Source organism: Sciurus vulgaris, assembly GCF_902686455.1.
Source record: "Sciurus vulgaris genome assembly, chromosome: 4".
Lineage (NCBI taxonomy): Eukaryota > Metazoa > Chordata > Mammalia > Rodentia > Sciuridae > Sciurus > Sciurus vulgaris.
The window spans coordinates 153,772,819-153,788,473 of NC_136464.1; the positions used below are offsets into that span (position 1 = coordinate 153,772,819).

General features: G+C 32.8%; 1 protein-coding gene across 12 annotated transcripts in view; it reads left to right on the forward strand.

The window, feature by feature from the left end:
• Positions 1–15,655, forward strand: part of SUPT20H (SPT20 homolog, SAGA complex component) — a gene marked incomplete at its 3' end in the record, with an annotated part of 42,099 nt that overhangs the window by 21,736 nt on the left and 4,708 nt on the right. For 8 of the 12 annotated variants that reach the window (XM_079137364.1, XM_079137372.1, XM_079137374.1 and 5 more), the window contains 11 exons: positions 15–86; positions 1,287–1,444; positions 2,405–2,431; positions 2,926–2,958; positions 4,089–4,206; positions 4,691–4,793; positions 4,944–5,102; positions 6,824–7,130; positions 7,654–7,808; positions 10,125–10,180; positions 12,621–12,740. In XM_079137364.1, coding sequence (XP_078993490.1) covers positions 15–86; positions 1,287–1,444; positions 2,405–2,431; positions 2,926–2,958; positions 4,089–4,206; positions 4,691–4,793; positions 4,944–5,102; positions 6,824–7,130; positions 7,654–7,808; positions 10,125–10,180; positions 12,621–12,740 — 1,308 coding nt within the window. Of the gene's footprint in view, positions 1–14; positions 87–1,286; positions 1,445–2,404; positions 2,432–2,925; positions 2,959–4,088; positions 4,207–4,690; positions 4,794–4,943; positions 5,114–6,823; positions 7,131–7,653; positions 7,809–10,124; positions 10,181–12,620; positions 12,741–15,655 lie in introns of those variants that run through there. The other 4 variants (XM_079137375.1, XM_079137366.1, XM_079137365.1 and 1 more) reach the window with 2 other exon arrangements.

The following is a 15,655-nucleotide window of genomic DNA, read 5'->3' on the forward strand; positions in this document are numbered from 1 at the left end:
ATTTAATTGTTTAGGTAGAGAAATATGCTAAAGTGGAAAAATCTATCAAATCCGATGACTCACAACCAACAGTTTGGCCAGCCCATGTAAGTAGTCTTTGCTAGTTTGTTGTAATGATGTTTGTACTCTGAGATCTGAATTTACCAAACATAAATTCATTAAACATTGCTTTTAACCTAGGACTTTTTTTTTTTTAATTTAAGAACTTTCTAGGGATTGAACCCAGGGTACTTTACCACTGAGCTACATCTCTAACCCTTTTTATTTTTAACTTTGAGACAGGATCTTGCTAAGTTACTGAGAGTCACTAAATTGCTGAGGCTGGCCTTGAACTTGAGATCATCCTGCTTAGCCTCCCAAGTCACTGGGAAAATAAATTAGAGAATAATTGTTTTGTCTTTTATAAATTATGGTTTCCATTTTAAGAGCAATTTTAATGCAGAAATCCATTTTTACTTTTGGTTGCATGTTAGTAGTTCTTATTTGATTTCTTCTATGTATTAATACATTTTTCTGAGGGTGTTTCTTAATGGAAATGTTCTAATTTTCTCTAATTGCCATAATGACTTTTTAAAGGGAGAAATAGGCAATAATGTACTACATTAGATGAACCCTAAGAGTGAAATAATGAGATGTTTTGTACATAGGTGTATTGTGTGTGTGACAGGCTAGGCTAATGACAAAAACAGATGAGTTTTCAAAAATTTTATCCTCTATTATTTCATATTTTATCGTCCCTTTCATATAAGATATTATTATATGGAGATATATATATCTCCATATATATACTTTTGTGTTTTTCTCAAGCTTATTCCATTGAAACTCTCATTCCTAAAGTACCATGTAAAAAGGAATCCTGTAAATCCCTGTTGAACATAGAGGGCAGGGCAGCACTAAAGTTGAAGATAAAGGGTGGAGGACCTCTCCTCATTTCCTTCATCTTTAGCACAGAGGTAATAGTGCTGACCATAGGGATGTGGTGAAGATTACATGAAGCAGTACCTTTACAGTGCTAAGAACAGTGTTCAATAAATGTTTATTGTAATAAGTAATGGTTTTTGATCATTTATTATTATTGTGACGTTCATGCTTCATATATACATTAATACATTATTTAAAAAGAACGATTCTAAGCTTTATTCTGTTAGGCAGACTTAAACATCTTTATAGTTTAAATTCCATGTGTGTTTCTATTGCCAGACTTAAGTTGTGTGTCAGGTATTTCCAATTTTTGCTAATTCTAATTGCTTGCTTGAGAAGCTGTTCTTTGGGATGCTCTTTTTCAGGATGTAAAAGATGATTATGTATTTGAATGTGAAGCTGGTAATCAATATCAGAAAACAAAGCTTACCATCTTGCAGTCACTTGGTGATCCACTTTACTATGGTAAAATACAGCCATGTAAAGCAGATGAAGAAAGTGACAACCAGATGTCTCCATCCCAGTGAGTTCTATTAAATATATAAATGGACAAAATCAGGCAACCAGAATTTATTTAGCAGTCGCTGTTGAATTAGTAATACAAATTGGCCTTTGGGGATTCAGTGGTTAAATATATACTGCTTAGATGTAGCAGGTGTGAGTAAATTTAAATTGTAGTTGCCATATTTATTTAAAATAATTTCTTTTTTAAAAACCCCAATGGTATAATTATTTTTATGCTACCTCTGAAGGATATTCCTGGGATATCCTTCTTGGTATATTTATGTTGGCAGTTTAATATTCCTAGATGTATATGTAATGCATATTTAGCACAGGGTGCCAGTGTTTTGTTTTTATTTTTAATTTTATTGCTCATTTTATGTGCATGTGTGTGCTTGTTTATATACACATGGTTTTATCTGGTACTCTGGATTAAACCCAGAGGAACTCTACAATTTAGTCATTTTATGTTTTTGGTATATGTGCTGCCAAAGCAAGCACAATTGTTTTATTTTTTAATCTTATCGATACTGCTTTGAAAACAAAAAGGGCATCTCAGCAGAAAAAGTCAGGGGCCAGGTCTGTGGAGTAATCTCATCAATACCTAGATGAAAGTCAGTGACAATAGAAAGTAGCAGTCACGGATTCCTCAGCCAATGGAATACAAAGATTAGTTATTTTGATTACGTGTTTTAAAAAAATCTTCCTCTAAAGACATACATTGCTTATTTTAAATTTATAAGTTTTTCTAGAACACAAGGGCATATTATTAGTTTTCTTGTGAAGAATTAGGTCCAGAGGTCAACTGACTACATTGTTTAACAGGAAGAGAATTTGAATTTTTTGCCACTATGTAAGGGAATTTCTGGGAAAATGCTGCATGATTTATATTCTTTTATATTCATAAATAACTTTATTTTAAAACTATGAAATTTAAGTTTCACTTGTATTAATCAGTTCTTTTTTTCATTTTATATTTCAGCTCCTCCACAGATGATCATTCAAATTGGTAATTAAAAAATAACCATTTAAGAGATCATAATAAATGTCAAACTTTAAAAAAAACTTTGGTACAGATAATTATTTTAATTAGCAATTAACTACAAACTATCTTCCTTGTCTGAAAAATATCGTAAGGTCCTGCTTTTGATTTTCAGAATCAAAGATTAAAATGAGCAGAACACCAAAGGCCTTTCTTTGCACACAGGAGTTCAGTGATTTTACTATAGGGTGTCTAGGACTTGGTAATTTGCAGCCCAGAGTGTTTCTTCTGACAAAAATACATTTCCTTAAGTTAAGTCAGCCAGATTAGTCGCATGAGTGTCTCATAATGCATGTAAAACTTGATTCTTCATAATTTTAAATGTTTTTCAAACATTTTAATGATTTGGTGAATTTAAAATCAGTGTGTGATATTATCTTGACTAACATATGAAAGGCATAAAACTAATCTTGGGGCTTAAGACATTTATTTAATCCTTTTTATTCTCTTTATCATTTTAGGTTCATTATTGGGTCAAAGACTGATGCTGAGAGGTAAAAAAAATATTTTCATCTTCCTTTTGGGCAGGATGAATATGAAAAACTTTTCACTTATTAGGAGTTGTAAACTTTGATTTTAGTTGTGTCTTTAATTTTTGAATGTAACATCATTTAATATTTGTGGGCCCCAGATGTAAAATATATTGAACAATGAAAAATCTTAAGGTTTTTTCTAACTTTAAATCCTGTTGATCCTCGCAAACACTGAAAAGGTGTGATACGTTAGACTATTAAGAACTGTTATTTTTGCTGAGCACGGTGGTGCATGACTATAATCCCAGAGGCTCAGGAGGCTGAGGCAAAAGGATAAGTTCAGAACCAGTCTCAGCAAAAGCGTGCTGAGCAACTTAGTGAGGCACTGTTTCTAAATAAAATACAAAAAAAATAGGGCTGGGGATGTGGCTCAGTGGTCAAGTGCCCCTGAGTTCAGTTCCCCGTAACCCACCCCCAGACTCCTGCCAAATTGTTATTTTTGTGGGATGAGATTGCAAGACATTTAAGGGCTTTTTCCTGATATTTTAAACATCTAGGATTTTTTAAATAGAATTAAAAGAGTTATGTTTAAAATATAGGGGCTTTTTTTGTTTAGTTTTTTTGTTTTGGTGTTAGGGATTGAACCCAGGGTCACTTTACCTCAATCCTTTATTTTTTTCTTTTGAGACAGGATCTGGCTGTGTTGCTGAGGTTAAGCCTTTAAACTTGCCATCCTCTCCCTCAGCCTCATAAGCTGTTGTAATTATAGGCATGCACTACCATGCCCAGCTAGTTTTATTTTAAATTTAAAAAAAAAAAAAAAAACTTAGATAATCTGTAACTAAGGAACATGGTTTCTAGATAATACTTTATTTAATCCAAATCTAAGAGAAAGGCAATTAGTATTTTCTTTACTGCTTATTGGTTAAATTGTCCTTGTAATTTCTGTATTGAAAACAATTGTTAGACCATTAACAAAATATTTTAAACACTAGCTTTTTATTTAAAACATAAGAAGAATGCACTTTTAACTCAGATTGCCTATTTATGGAATTTCTTTTTGATAATAGCATCACTCATTTCTTATGTAATAAATTCGTGTTAAAAATACGGTTAGCTCAATCCTTACCTATTTTCTCCTGCTATTTCAGAGTTGTTAATCAGTATCAGGAATTGATCCAGAATGAAGCTAAATGTCCAGTCAAGATGTCACACATCTCTAGTGGCTCAGCCAGTCTGAGTCAGCTTTCTCCAGGAAAAGAAACAGAAGTATGTTTGGTTACTGATAATTTTTTGTACCTAATTGTTTCTCAGATCTGAGAAGCCTAGGGATCATATTTTGAGGGTTTGTTTAGTTTTCATTTTACTTTTAGCTTTTTAAATATAACTTTTATGATAAAAAATTTCAAAGTAGACATAGAGGAAAGTATAGCGAACATCTTTGTGCTAATCATCTGACCTCAACAGTTGTTACTTTCTTAGAAAAATAGGTAGAGAGATTAGAAGCTTTGCCTTTATCTTGTTCTACTCTTCTCTCAGATTCTTTCTCGTTATTCTGTTACTTAAAAATCTTTACCTCATCCTGTATGTGTGCTGTAATGTATTTCATGGATCACGTGTGAAATTATATTCCTTTGTAAAATCTGTTATTAATTCTCTAACCATTAAGATCACTTTGTAGAGTTAATTTCTCTTCATCTTGGAGTGTGGTGATTACTAATTTTAACAAGTGTGCTTGTTGTCATCCTTGTAGCAGCCTGAGACCGTGTCAGTTCAATCTTCAGTATTGGGGAAAGGAGTAAAACATCGACCTCCACCCATCAAACTTCCCTCAAGCTCAGGAAATAGTTCTTCAGGTATTAAATCCTTAGTTTTGTGTAATATAAAGTAAGAAATATCATACAATTATAATCTCTTTCATAAAAAGTACTTTATATTTTTATTTCTAAAATACATGAAATTTTGGATTATAAATGTAGGATATAACTTTCATGTCCTTCTTCTAGGTAATTATTTTACACCACAACAGACCAGCAGCTTTCTTAAGTCTCCAACTCCTCCTCCTTCTTCTAAGCCACCAAGTCTTTCCCGGAAGTCATCCATGGATCTCAGTCAAGTCAACATGCTTTCTCCAGCTGCCCTGTCACCTGCCAGCTCATCACAAAGTGAGTCATAAACTTAATTCTACATTAAATTATTATAAGCTTTTGCATTAGTGTTTCTTTAAGACAACTTTTTTCAACCTGTGAAATAGTGAAATCTGAATGTACTGTGTATTCAAAATGTGTTAAGTTGCAAGAAGCATAAGGCAGAGCTCATGTTGATTGTATGTACTACGTGTTTATTGTAATTGTATTTGTTTTTCTGTATCTATGTATGCACTTTGAGTATACTTTTCTTTTAGACTTGCAACCTACATCTCTCCTTTAAAAAATCTGTTAGTTATTTTACACGTGGGCAATAAGAAACCAAAATTTTTTTTATTTCAGTGTACCCTAGGATCATTTTTACATTATGTATATTATGTGACTGATAAGAAAAAAATGTCATTAAGAGTTGTTGCTGCAGGTCCTACCTTTGTATATGTAAGAAACCAACTAGTTTCAAGGTGGTGATATAATAAATTGAAAAGCAGTATTTCAAAAACACTTCTACACTCTTTTATAAATTGTTGTCAGTTACTAAAATGTGATTATCCTGAAGCATTATTCTAAAGACATTAAAGTGTGATTTTTTTTTTACTACGGGTTACTTTTTTTTAACATAAAGAAGAGTTATGCAAGAATGTAGGAATTAGTTTTGGAGAATCTCATCAAATTAATAAATATGAGTGTTTCAGGTATCAATTTGGGAAAAAAGCATTCCAGTTTTTTAGATTTTTTTAATAGATAATTAATATATGCTGAAAGTTTTAGTACACTGCACAGTGATAGGGTGGTCTTTGCATTAGATATAAACATCTTCATCTTGATAGCTCAAAAGGTGTAATTTTTCTGCCTTCTTGTTTTGCACAAAGAAAAATATATAAATTTTCTGAAAGTCTATTCACACTTCTTATGTTGTGGGTATGGATTATGGTAATCTACTGCACACAGTTATTACTTTAAGTAAGGGTGGAGTGACAGCTTCTGGACATTCACATTTCTTTCCTTTCTTTCTGCAGGACATGAAAGCTAAAAAAGAAAACACCTCAAGAGCTTTTGGTTTTACTTTTTGGTTTTTGTTTTTTGTTTTCATTTTTTTTTTAATTGATAAACTGTGCATACTTCATTCACAACAGATTTTCTATACATTCTACATTTAAACAGAAGTACACAGTTACTGTTAAAGATGCAGTATTATCTATCAAATATTTGCTTTGCTACTGTTTTTTGTAAAATTGTTTGTGAGGATAAACTTGATGTGTTAGGACTTAAATATGTATATTTAGGTGCCAAATAAGATTGTTAACCATATGTAATTTATTAAATATGTTCACGTTTATCTCAGACTGTTACACTAAATAAGCAGTATTTTTAAAAGAAGTCTTGAATTAGTGAAATCATAGATAACAAAAATTAGTTGAATTCCTTTTGAACTTTTAGGCCAAAGGCAGCATGTGGGAAACTAACTTTTAAATGGATATTGTGGTAGAATACAAATGTATATTTTTACTGTTACTCTATTAGCATCTCTGATGGGATTTTTAGGTGATATACTGCATCCTTAATTGTAATTGAGTGTAGCAACACTCATGTATCATGTGTAGAGATTAACACTTGCAGTTAACTGCTTAAAAAAAAACTGGAACAAATTGTCAGTGCTAAGTAAGATTCCATTAACCTTATTTTAAAAAGGACTGGCCATTTATAACAAACTAGCAATTTTTATTTTTCTCAATGAGCAGGATCTGGAACTCCTAAGCCATCTACTCCTACACCAACCCCTTCATCGACCCCACACCCTCCTGATGTTCAGAGTTCAACTCCTAGTACCCCTTCAGCCACCCCTACTCCCCAAGATTCAGGCTTCACCCCTCAGCCCACTTTGTTAACTCAGTTTGCTCAGCAGCAAAAGTCTCTGAGCCAGGCAATGCCTGTAACGACCATTCCTCTTTCCACCATGGTAACATCTATAACTACAGGAACCACGGCCACCCAGGTCATGGCAAACACTGCTGGACTTAACTTCATCAATGTAGTGGGCTCTGTTTGGTAAGTTTGCAATGATGTTCTGATTTATTTTATTTTATTTTTTTAAAATAAGATAGTCTGACCAATTTAAATTCACATTTGTGAAATTAAGAACAAATTGCCTTTTACACTGAAAGAGAATAGCTTAGATATGGACAGAAGCTGCCTCACCTGTATGTTTCCATTTTAGAAATACATGTTACCTACATTAAGATACTTCATATTGACAGCAGCCTAAATTTTCATTTTATCCTCTTAACATCTTTTAATCCCTTGCTTAACACTTTATTTTTCCAAATTATACTTTAAAAACTTGATATATACTCAATTAATTTTAGCATACCTTGCTGTCACTTTATGTTGTTAAGATGACACGAAGCCTAGAAAATGAGGTAGAGAAATAACTATTTGAGTTTGTTTTGTAGTTTGTTGTTTTTTAATCTCAGGAAATATGTGGCTGATATATATATATATATATATATTTTTTTTTTCTTTTTTTTTTTTAACAGTGCAAGTTTTAATGCTTTGTCTTATTCTCCTGCAGTGGGGCCCAGGCTTTGATGAGTGGTTCAAACCCCATGCTGGGCTGTAACACTGGTGCCATAACTCCTGCAGGAATAAACCTGAGTGGCCTTCTACCCTCAGGAGGTCTGCTACCAAATGCATTGCCCAGTACAATGCAGGCAGCTTCTCAAGCAGGTCAGAATATTGGAAATAATAACCTCTAAAAAAAATTAAAGTACATACTAAATTTAAATATGTTGTTTTAAGGTTATTGCTAAAGACATTTGATGTCATTATTTTGCAACATATTCTACCCCAGGTATTTGATCTCAAAAGACTTTAAAGTTATGATAGCTGAATTAAAAATTGCCTAACAACAAACTTCTGTGAAGAAACTTGGTACATCTGTAAGTCTGAGCACATTATATCTTTTGCTTCCCAAACATTATAATAAAATTAATTTTGATGGCCTTATTGCTATCAACATAGTCATATTCCAGGGGAAATAAGTGTGTTTTTAAAATATATGTTGTGCAAGAGAGGCAATAGAGCATGGTAGTTAAAAGTCTGCATTGTGAAGCTGGACTGCCTCAGTTTGAAATCAAGTTAGGTAACTTACTATTTTGTAATCTTGGGAAATGATCTTTGTGCCTCATTTTCCTTATAAGTAAAATGGGGATAGCAGTAATTATTTGCCTCATAGTTATGAAGATTAAATGAGTTAATACAGATGAAGTGCTTAAGCTACGCCCGAGATGTGAGCATTTGAAATTAGTCATCATTTGTAGTAATAGTAGTTTTATTTATTGTGGTAGTTTTATTGAAGTAGTTGAGGAAATTTAATAAGAAAAACAGTGTAGAAAAATTTATTAAAAGTTGGAGTTATGAAGAAAGAAAACTCAAAGAATGTAGTTTAAACATGTTAACATGATTTCCAACTTTAATGTATGTTCTTATTTTAAAAAGCATAAATGTGCTCTAGTAGCAGAAGCCCTGGTATTAGAGTCAAATCTTGAATTTAGAATATTTTTATTGATATGTAATTCTACTAGTTGTACTAATTATGCATGACTCCAGTTGCTAAATATGGAACCTTAGAGAATTCTCTTTGTTTTCTCCCGTAGCGTCTCACCTGCTTTGAAATGGGAGTAAAAATATTTTAACTTTACTTGGTACTCATTAGAAATAAAGTATGAAACTGTCTTTGGTAAACTAGAAAGGTTATACCAATGTCATCCACCTTTATGTACCGTGTAGCACTAAGAAATTTAAATAGATGTCAGTACCTGAAATGTATTTGTTCAACAATGATAGTTTTATTTAATCCATTTCTTTTCATGAGGATTTTTCCTGAAAGGGATACCAATTTTATCCTATTATAATCTGATTATACTTTTTCAGTTACTTATGCAGTGCTTTAATAGTATCATGTGAATTTTCTGGCTCTCATCTTTTTTTTTTTTTTAATAAAATTATCAGAATTAGGTACATTTTTAATTAGTGTTCATATTGATGTAGTTTATAAGGGAGCAACATATGCACATACTTTAGGACCAAGGTTGACAAACTGTAGCCCACAGTTTAAGCTAAGAAAAGTTTTTGCATTTTAAAGGGTTGTTAAAAAAATAAGAAAAATATGTGACAGAGGCTATATGTGGCTTTCAAAGCCCACAGTTGTGACTCCACTAAAATAATCTGCCCTACCCATCCTTTTAAGATGTGCTCTGTATAGGTATTTTTGTTTTTAGTATTGGGAATTGAACAGGGGCACTTTACTATTGTTCTATATCCCTGGGTCTTTTTATTTTTTTATATTGAGACAAGGCCTTACTAAGTTGCTGAGTCTCAATAGGCAACCTAAAATTAACCTAACCTAAAATTTGTGATCCTCTTGAGTCTCTAGGATTACAAGCATGCAGCACTGCACCCTGCTAAGATGTGTTCTGTATTGCATCCCTTATTTTTAGGAATGAGTTCAGAATTAACAAAGAGCATTGTTTCCTGATGGTTAAGTTTTGATCCTTAAACAGTCAATATCGTTAGCATTCTGATTATTAGCCTTTGTCCTTTAAAAAAAAAAAAAAGAATAACACACCAATTTTCAGAGATATGATACTTATAATATGTACTATATGGCACTGAGAAATGCAAATAGATGCCAGTAACTCAAATATATTTGCACAACAGTGATAGTTTTGTATTGATGGTGTTCTCATAATTCTGAATTACTCATTGTTCAGCCATCAGTCAGAATAGTGAAAAAGAAGTCTCAGTTTCTGAAATATAGATTATAATGTGCATCTTGTATTCCACATCTTTGAATAAAGTCTCAGTATTGAAATTTTCAAGAAAATGGGTTTTTTTTTGTTTTTAAGATACTTTTAGAAGTATAGAAAATAAGAATATCTATGGATAAAGGGCATAAAATATACTTGTATTTGTCAATGTATAAATTATTTTCATAGGTAATAAAATTTTAATTCCATTATAACCATGAGTTTTATTTAACAGGTGTTCCATTTGGTTTAAAAAACACTTCAAGTCTCAGGCCTTTAAATCTACTCCAGGTAAAACTGAAGCATCACTTTTGATTAAATTTCTTATACTTTGATTTTTTAAAATGATGTATATCTGTACATGTTAGCATTTGAAATTTTGAGGTCTGTTCAGAATATTCTAAAGGTATGGTTATTGCTACCCTTATTGGTCAGATGGATAAGGAGAAAGAATCAGTATTTTTAGACCCCACTTCCATTGACTCCAGTAGCCCTGCCCATTTGAATGGAGAGTTTACACTTACCCAGGAGAATACTTAGTTATGACAGTGGTAGTAGATAACTTACAAACTAATTCATTTCTCAACAGGTATTTTATATATACATATATTATACTGTTTGCTTACAACAGATTTTGTGCTTGAATAGAGATTTTAAAAATGGATATGTGTTTTTTTTCCCAAGGAAAGTATGATTTCTCGATGCAGTGGCTGTTACCTACTGGTCATTCCATAAATATCTGTTATGTTTTAATATGTATCTAATGATGAGGCTTTGCCTTTCTTAGACATGTTATTGTGTCAACATATTCAAGTAGAGAAGATAGAAAAGTTAGTACACATTATGGACTTAAAATAAAAAAGTCTAGCTTTTATGCTATATATATATATTTTTTGTACTGAGGATTGAACTCAGGGGCACTCCACCACTGAGCCACATCCCCAGCCCTATCTTATATTTTACTTAGAGATAGGGTCTCACTGAGTTGCTTAGTGCCTCGCTGTTGCTGAGGCTGTCTTTGAACTTGGGATCCTCCTGCCTCAGCCTCCCAAGCTGCTGGAATTACAGGCTTGTGCCACTGCACCCAGCTATTCTAGATCTTTTAATTGCAAGGAGGCGTTATCAAGTATTAAGCTGGTAGTTTGGAAAATGGGTGAGATTGCGGAGAACTTAAAGGAAGACATGAATGTAAAGAATCTGGTATGTGAGATGGCATAGCTATGGGTTACTGGGAAATAACCATAACTGACAGATCAATCAACCTGATATTTAGGAATAACAAATTCGGAAACTTGTTTAGAAGTTAAATGTAAAATTTATTTCTTATACATTATAGTGTCAGCATTGGCAAACTAATTTTAGAACAGCATACATACAATGTGGAGAAGACCACAGACCACATTGGTTTATTGTGTGTGTGTGTGTGTGTGTGTGTGTGTGTGTGTGTGTGTGTGTGTGTGTGTGTGGTGCTTGGTGCTTGGGATTGAATCTACAGCCTTGCACAACTAGTCAGTCACTCTACCATTAAGCTACAACCTGCCCATTGACTTATATCCTACATCATATTGTGTTTGGAATTTCTCTTGGAGACTTTCTCCCACCCCCTTTTTTTTTTTTTTTTTTTTTTTTTTTAAAACTGGGGATTGAACCCAGGGGCACTTACTCACTGAGCCACATTCCCAGCCATCTTAATTTTTATTTTGAGACAGGGTCCCATTAACTTGCTTAGGGTCTTGCTAATCCTGCCTCAGCCTCCTGAGTTGCTGGGATTTATAGGCAAAAGCCACTATGCCTGGCTACTTTCTTCCACTTTTAAGAGGAGTGGAAAAATCCTTTACAACATTGAAAAGGTAAGGATGGAGCCACTTTATCGGGTCATAGTATTTTCCTGTGTTTACTGTTTGCTGATTGAGGAAGGAACATTTCAGCTACACTGAATATCTGTGCTATGTCCCATTTTACCTACCAGTGGTCTGTGCTGGATGTAGGTTTTTGACCAAAGGATTTTTTTCTTTTATTTTCCCAACTTTATAAACCTAAGCATTCTGTGGCTAGTATTTCCTTGGAGTTTCCTCTAAGGACCTCAAAGTGCTTATAATTTAAACCCTTACACATCCTAAAATGGAAAAATGGTTTTTCTGGTACACTTGGAAAGCATAACTTTAATTTTTAATCTGGAGTTTTCTGAATGCTTCTTAATTTTTTAAAAAATTAATTTAGGTTTGGAATGAGAGAGCAAATAAGTCTCTCTGCAAATTATGGACATCTAATATACTTTATTTTCAACTCCAGAATTCCTCACATATTGTATTAAAATCCATGCATTTGTGATTTTTGGCAAAGCTAGAAACAGATTTGAGTTGGGTTGTCAATGTACATATTTTATTCACAACTTTTTTCTAATGCACTTAATGCTCTTTTGTAGTGGTATGGCAGAAGAGTAAAATAAAAAAAAATATTCGAGATAGCTAACTATTAACTTGAAGCACAAAGATTCGTGTTTTAAAAGTATGAATGTGTTTGGAAGCTTAAAAATTATTTCTAAATATAGTTTTCTTAAGAGCAGTCAGTTCATTTTGTTTTGCTTTTTGTTTACTTGTTTCCTCAGTGTCTAGAAGAGTGCCTGATATAGTAAATACTCCAAAATTATCTATGAAGTAAAGAAATTTAAATATTTCACATAAAAACAATGTCAAACTGGCTAATAAATTTTTGTTTAAATTCTGAATAGCTTCCTGGTGGCTCACTCATTTTTAACACCCTGCAGCAGCAACAACAACAACTCTCTCAGTTTGCACCACAACAACCTCAGCAACCCACAACCTCTAGCCCTCAGCAGCCAGGAGAGCAGGTATGGGTGTTTCAGGCTTCCCTATGCTAAATTTGTCAATAGTAGCTATTAGTCTGTTGTTGTGTGGCCTTTTTAAATTTCGTTATTTTTTAGTGGTGCTGAGGAACAAATCCCAGGGCCTTACATATGCTGGGCAAGTGCTCCACAATGGAGCTACATCAGGGTGCATATTTCTGATTGAACAGTTATATTAAATAAAACATGTTGGAATAGAGTTATTTCTATTGTCATATAGGACAGTGTGAATATAGGCAGATACACATATTGTACACTGCCAGATAGAAAGAAATTGAATAAGAACAGCAGTAATTAAAATAGGGGGAGGAACTACATGTGTTTCTGCACCTTGGCTACTGTTTAGAACCATCTGGGAAACTAAAGTACTGATTCCTGAGTCCCACCTCCAGATTTCTCTTAGCTCACAACTAAAATAAATAAAATGTTCTTCATCAGTCCTTTGACACAAGTCCTCCTACTTATCTTGTTTGGATAAAGTTCATTCTCTAGTAGATTCCTCAGAAAAGACACATTCAAAACTTTTTATTCTTTATACAAGAATTATTTGACTGATAATCCTTAATTTGCTTTCTTCCATTTCCTTTTTTATTTTTAGCTGATAAAATGCACATAACATAAAAATTTGTTGTTTTAACCATTTGTAAGTGGGCAGCTCAGTAGTGTTACTAACATTGTTGTGCAGTAGATCTGTAGAATTTTTTCATCTTAGCAGAACTGAAACTGAATAGTCAGTAAATAACTACTCCGTTTTCTCCTCCTCTCAGCCCCCGGCAACCACCATTCTGCTTTTTTCAATGAATTTAACTACCATAATTACTGCATATAAGTGAAATCATAACATGTCTTTAAAGATATCATTCTTTTGGATATGTTCCCCAGAAACTGTCTTGGTGAATCTTACTGGTCATTCTGGATTTTTTTTTTTTTTTTGAGAAGCACCATATTGTTTTACCAGAGCAGCTGCACCATTTTACATTATCACTTACATGCAGTGCACCAGGATTGCAGTTTGTTCAGATCCTCAATGATACCATTTTCTGGTATTTTGTGGTTTTTTGTTTGTTTGTTTGTTTGTGGTGCTGGAGGTCAAACCCAGGGCCTTGAGCATGTTAAAGTGTGCGTTCTGTCCCTGAGCTACACCCCTACTCCCCCCGCCCCCTTTTTAATAGCAGCCATCCTAATAAGTGTGCATTGATAATCTTATTGGTTTTTATTTGCATTTCCTTAGTGATTAATGATGGTGGTGATCATTTTTGTATGTTTTTTGGGGAAATGTCTACTCAGGTCCTTTGGCAATATTTTAATTAGGTTATAGAGTGTTGTTCTTAAGTTGTAGAAGTTCTGTATACATTCTTTATATACACATATCAGTTAATATAACTTCCACATACTTTCTATATTTTCCCCATCTTCTCAGAGTAACTTATCTTCACAGCAAATACTTCCATTCATGGGTTGCTTTTTCAGTCTTCTGATTATATCCTTTGCACACAAGTTTTTTGACATGGGACGTTTTATTTACTTTTATTTTCTTTGCCTATATTTTTGGGGTCATTTGAAGAAATCATAATCATCACCAAATGCATTATAATGTTTTCTCCCCATTTTTCACTAAGAATTCTATATCATTTGTAGGTCTCTTTAAAATTGTTGAGAATGTTTCTCAACATTGACTTGCTTTGTATACTTTAGAAGTCTGATGTCAGCCTAATTATCTTGCTTTTGTAAGTGTATTTAGTTATTCATGTCAACTAGAGACCCCAGGAGGATTTTTTTGTTTGTTTATTCCTTCAAGGTCAAATATTTTCATTATGATATGTGTCAGAATTAGTCTCCAGGTCTTTCTTGTGGAGCCTATTGTGTAGGTTTAGGTCTTCTCTATTTTCTGAAATTTTATTGGATCATAGATTTCTGATTCTTACAGTGGAATCTCATATTATTGGCTTTAGGTACATTCTTTTTTAAAATAAAAATTTAAATTTTATGCATTTACTTTTCAGTAATTCTTTAGCTGTTTTCTATAATTTTTGTTATTATGGCTTCATTTTCTGTGCCTACAAGGTTCTGTCAATATAACTTCCTCCTAAATGGGTTTCCAAATATGTGGAAATTTTCCAGATTATGTTTCTGTAACTGATTTCTAGTTTAAATCCACTACCATCTGAAAACATACTTTTAAGTTTGTTGAGATTTGTTTTATGATCTTAGAATATAACTCTGTCTTGGTTAACAGGATTTTCTTAGATAAAAAAAATGTATCACACATTAGTGGTATTCATTAATAGAGCATTTAATGGTAGTGTTCTGGTCCTGTATCCTGATTTTTTTTTTTCCTCATTGTTCTATCAATTACTGAAAGAAGTCTTTAACATAAACAATGGAAATTTCTTTTTCCTTTTGGTTCTACTGTCAGCTTTTGCAGAAAGTTTTTTTTTTTTTTGAAGCTGCTGTGTTGGGTGCATACACATTTAGGATTGTTTTGTACTTGATGTATCCATCAGTTAATAAATGGCCTCTTGTAACTCTGGTAATATTAATACTTTTTGTTTTTTCTTGAGCTAATGGTAGTATATAAGTATGTCTTTTTAATTCTTTCCCAAGAGTTTTTATTTGTATTTTTGTTTCTTATTGAGTGTGTTTAGTCATTATTCTGGCTTGTTTTTGATATTTCCATTTGATAGTTTACAATCTTCTTTAGCTTTGTGGGATGTTTTTAGGGGGAGATTTGTATCAGCTGTGGTTCTTTCATTTTTTATTTTTCTTTCGTTTATAGTAGTTCTATTCTGGAATTGATGTTGTTTATATTGTTCATTTCATAAACTGGGTTCCAAATTGAAGAGTATCTTAATATCAGTTCCATTGCTTTTCTGTGTAATTTCTTACTTTACCCAGAGAAG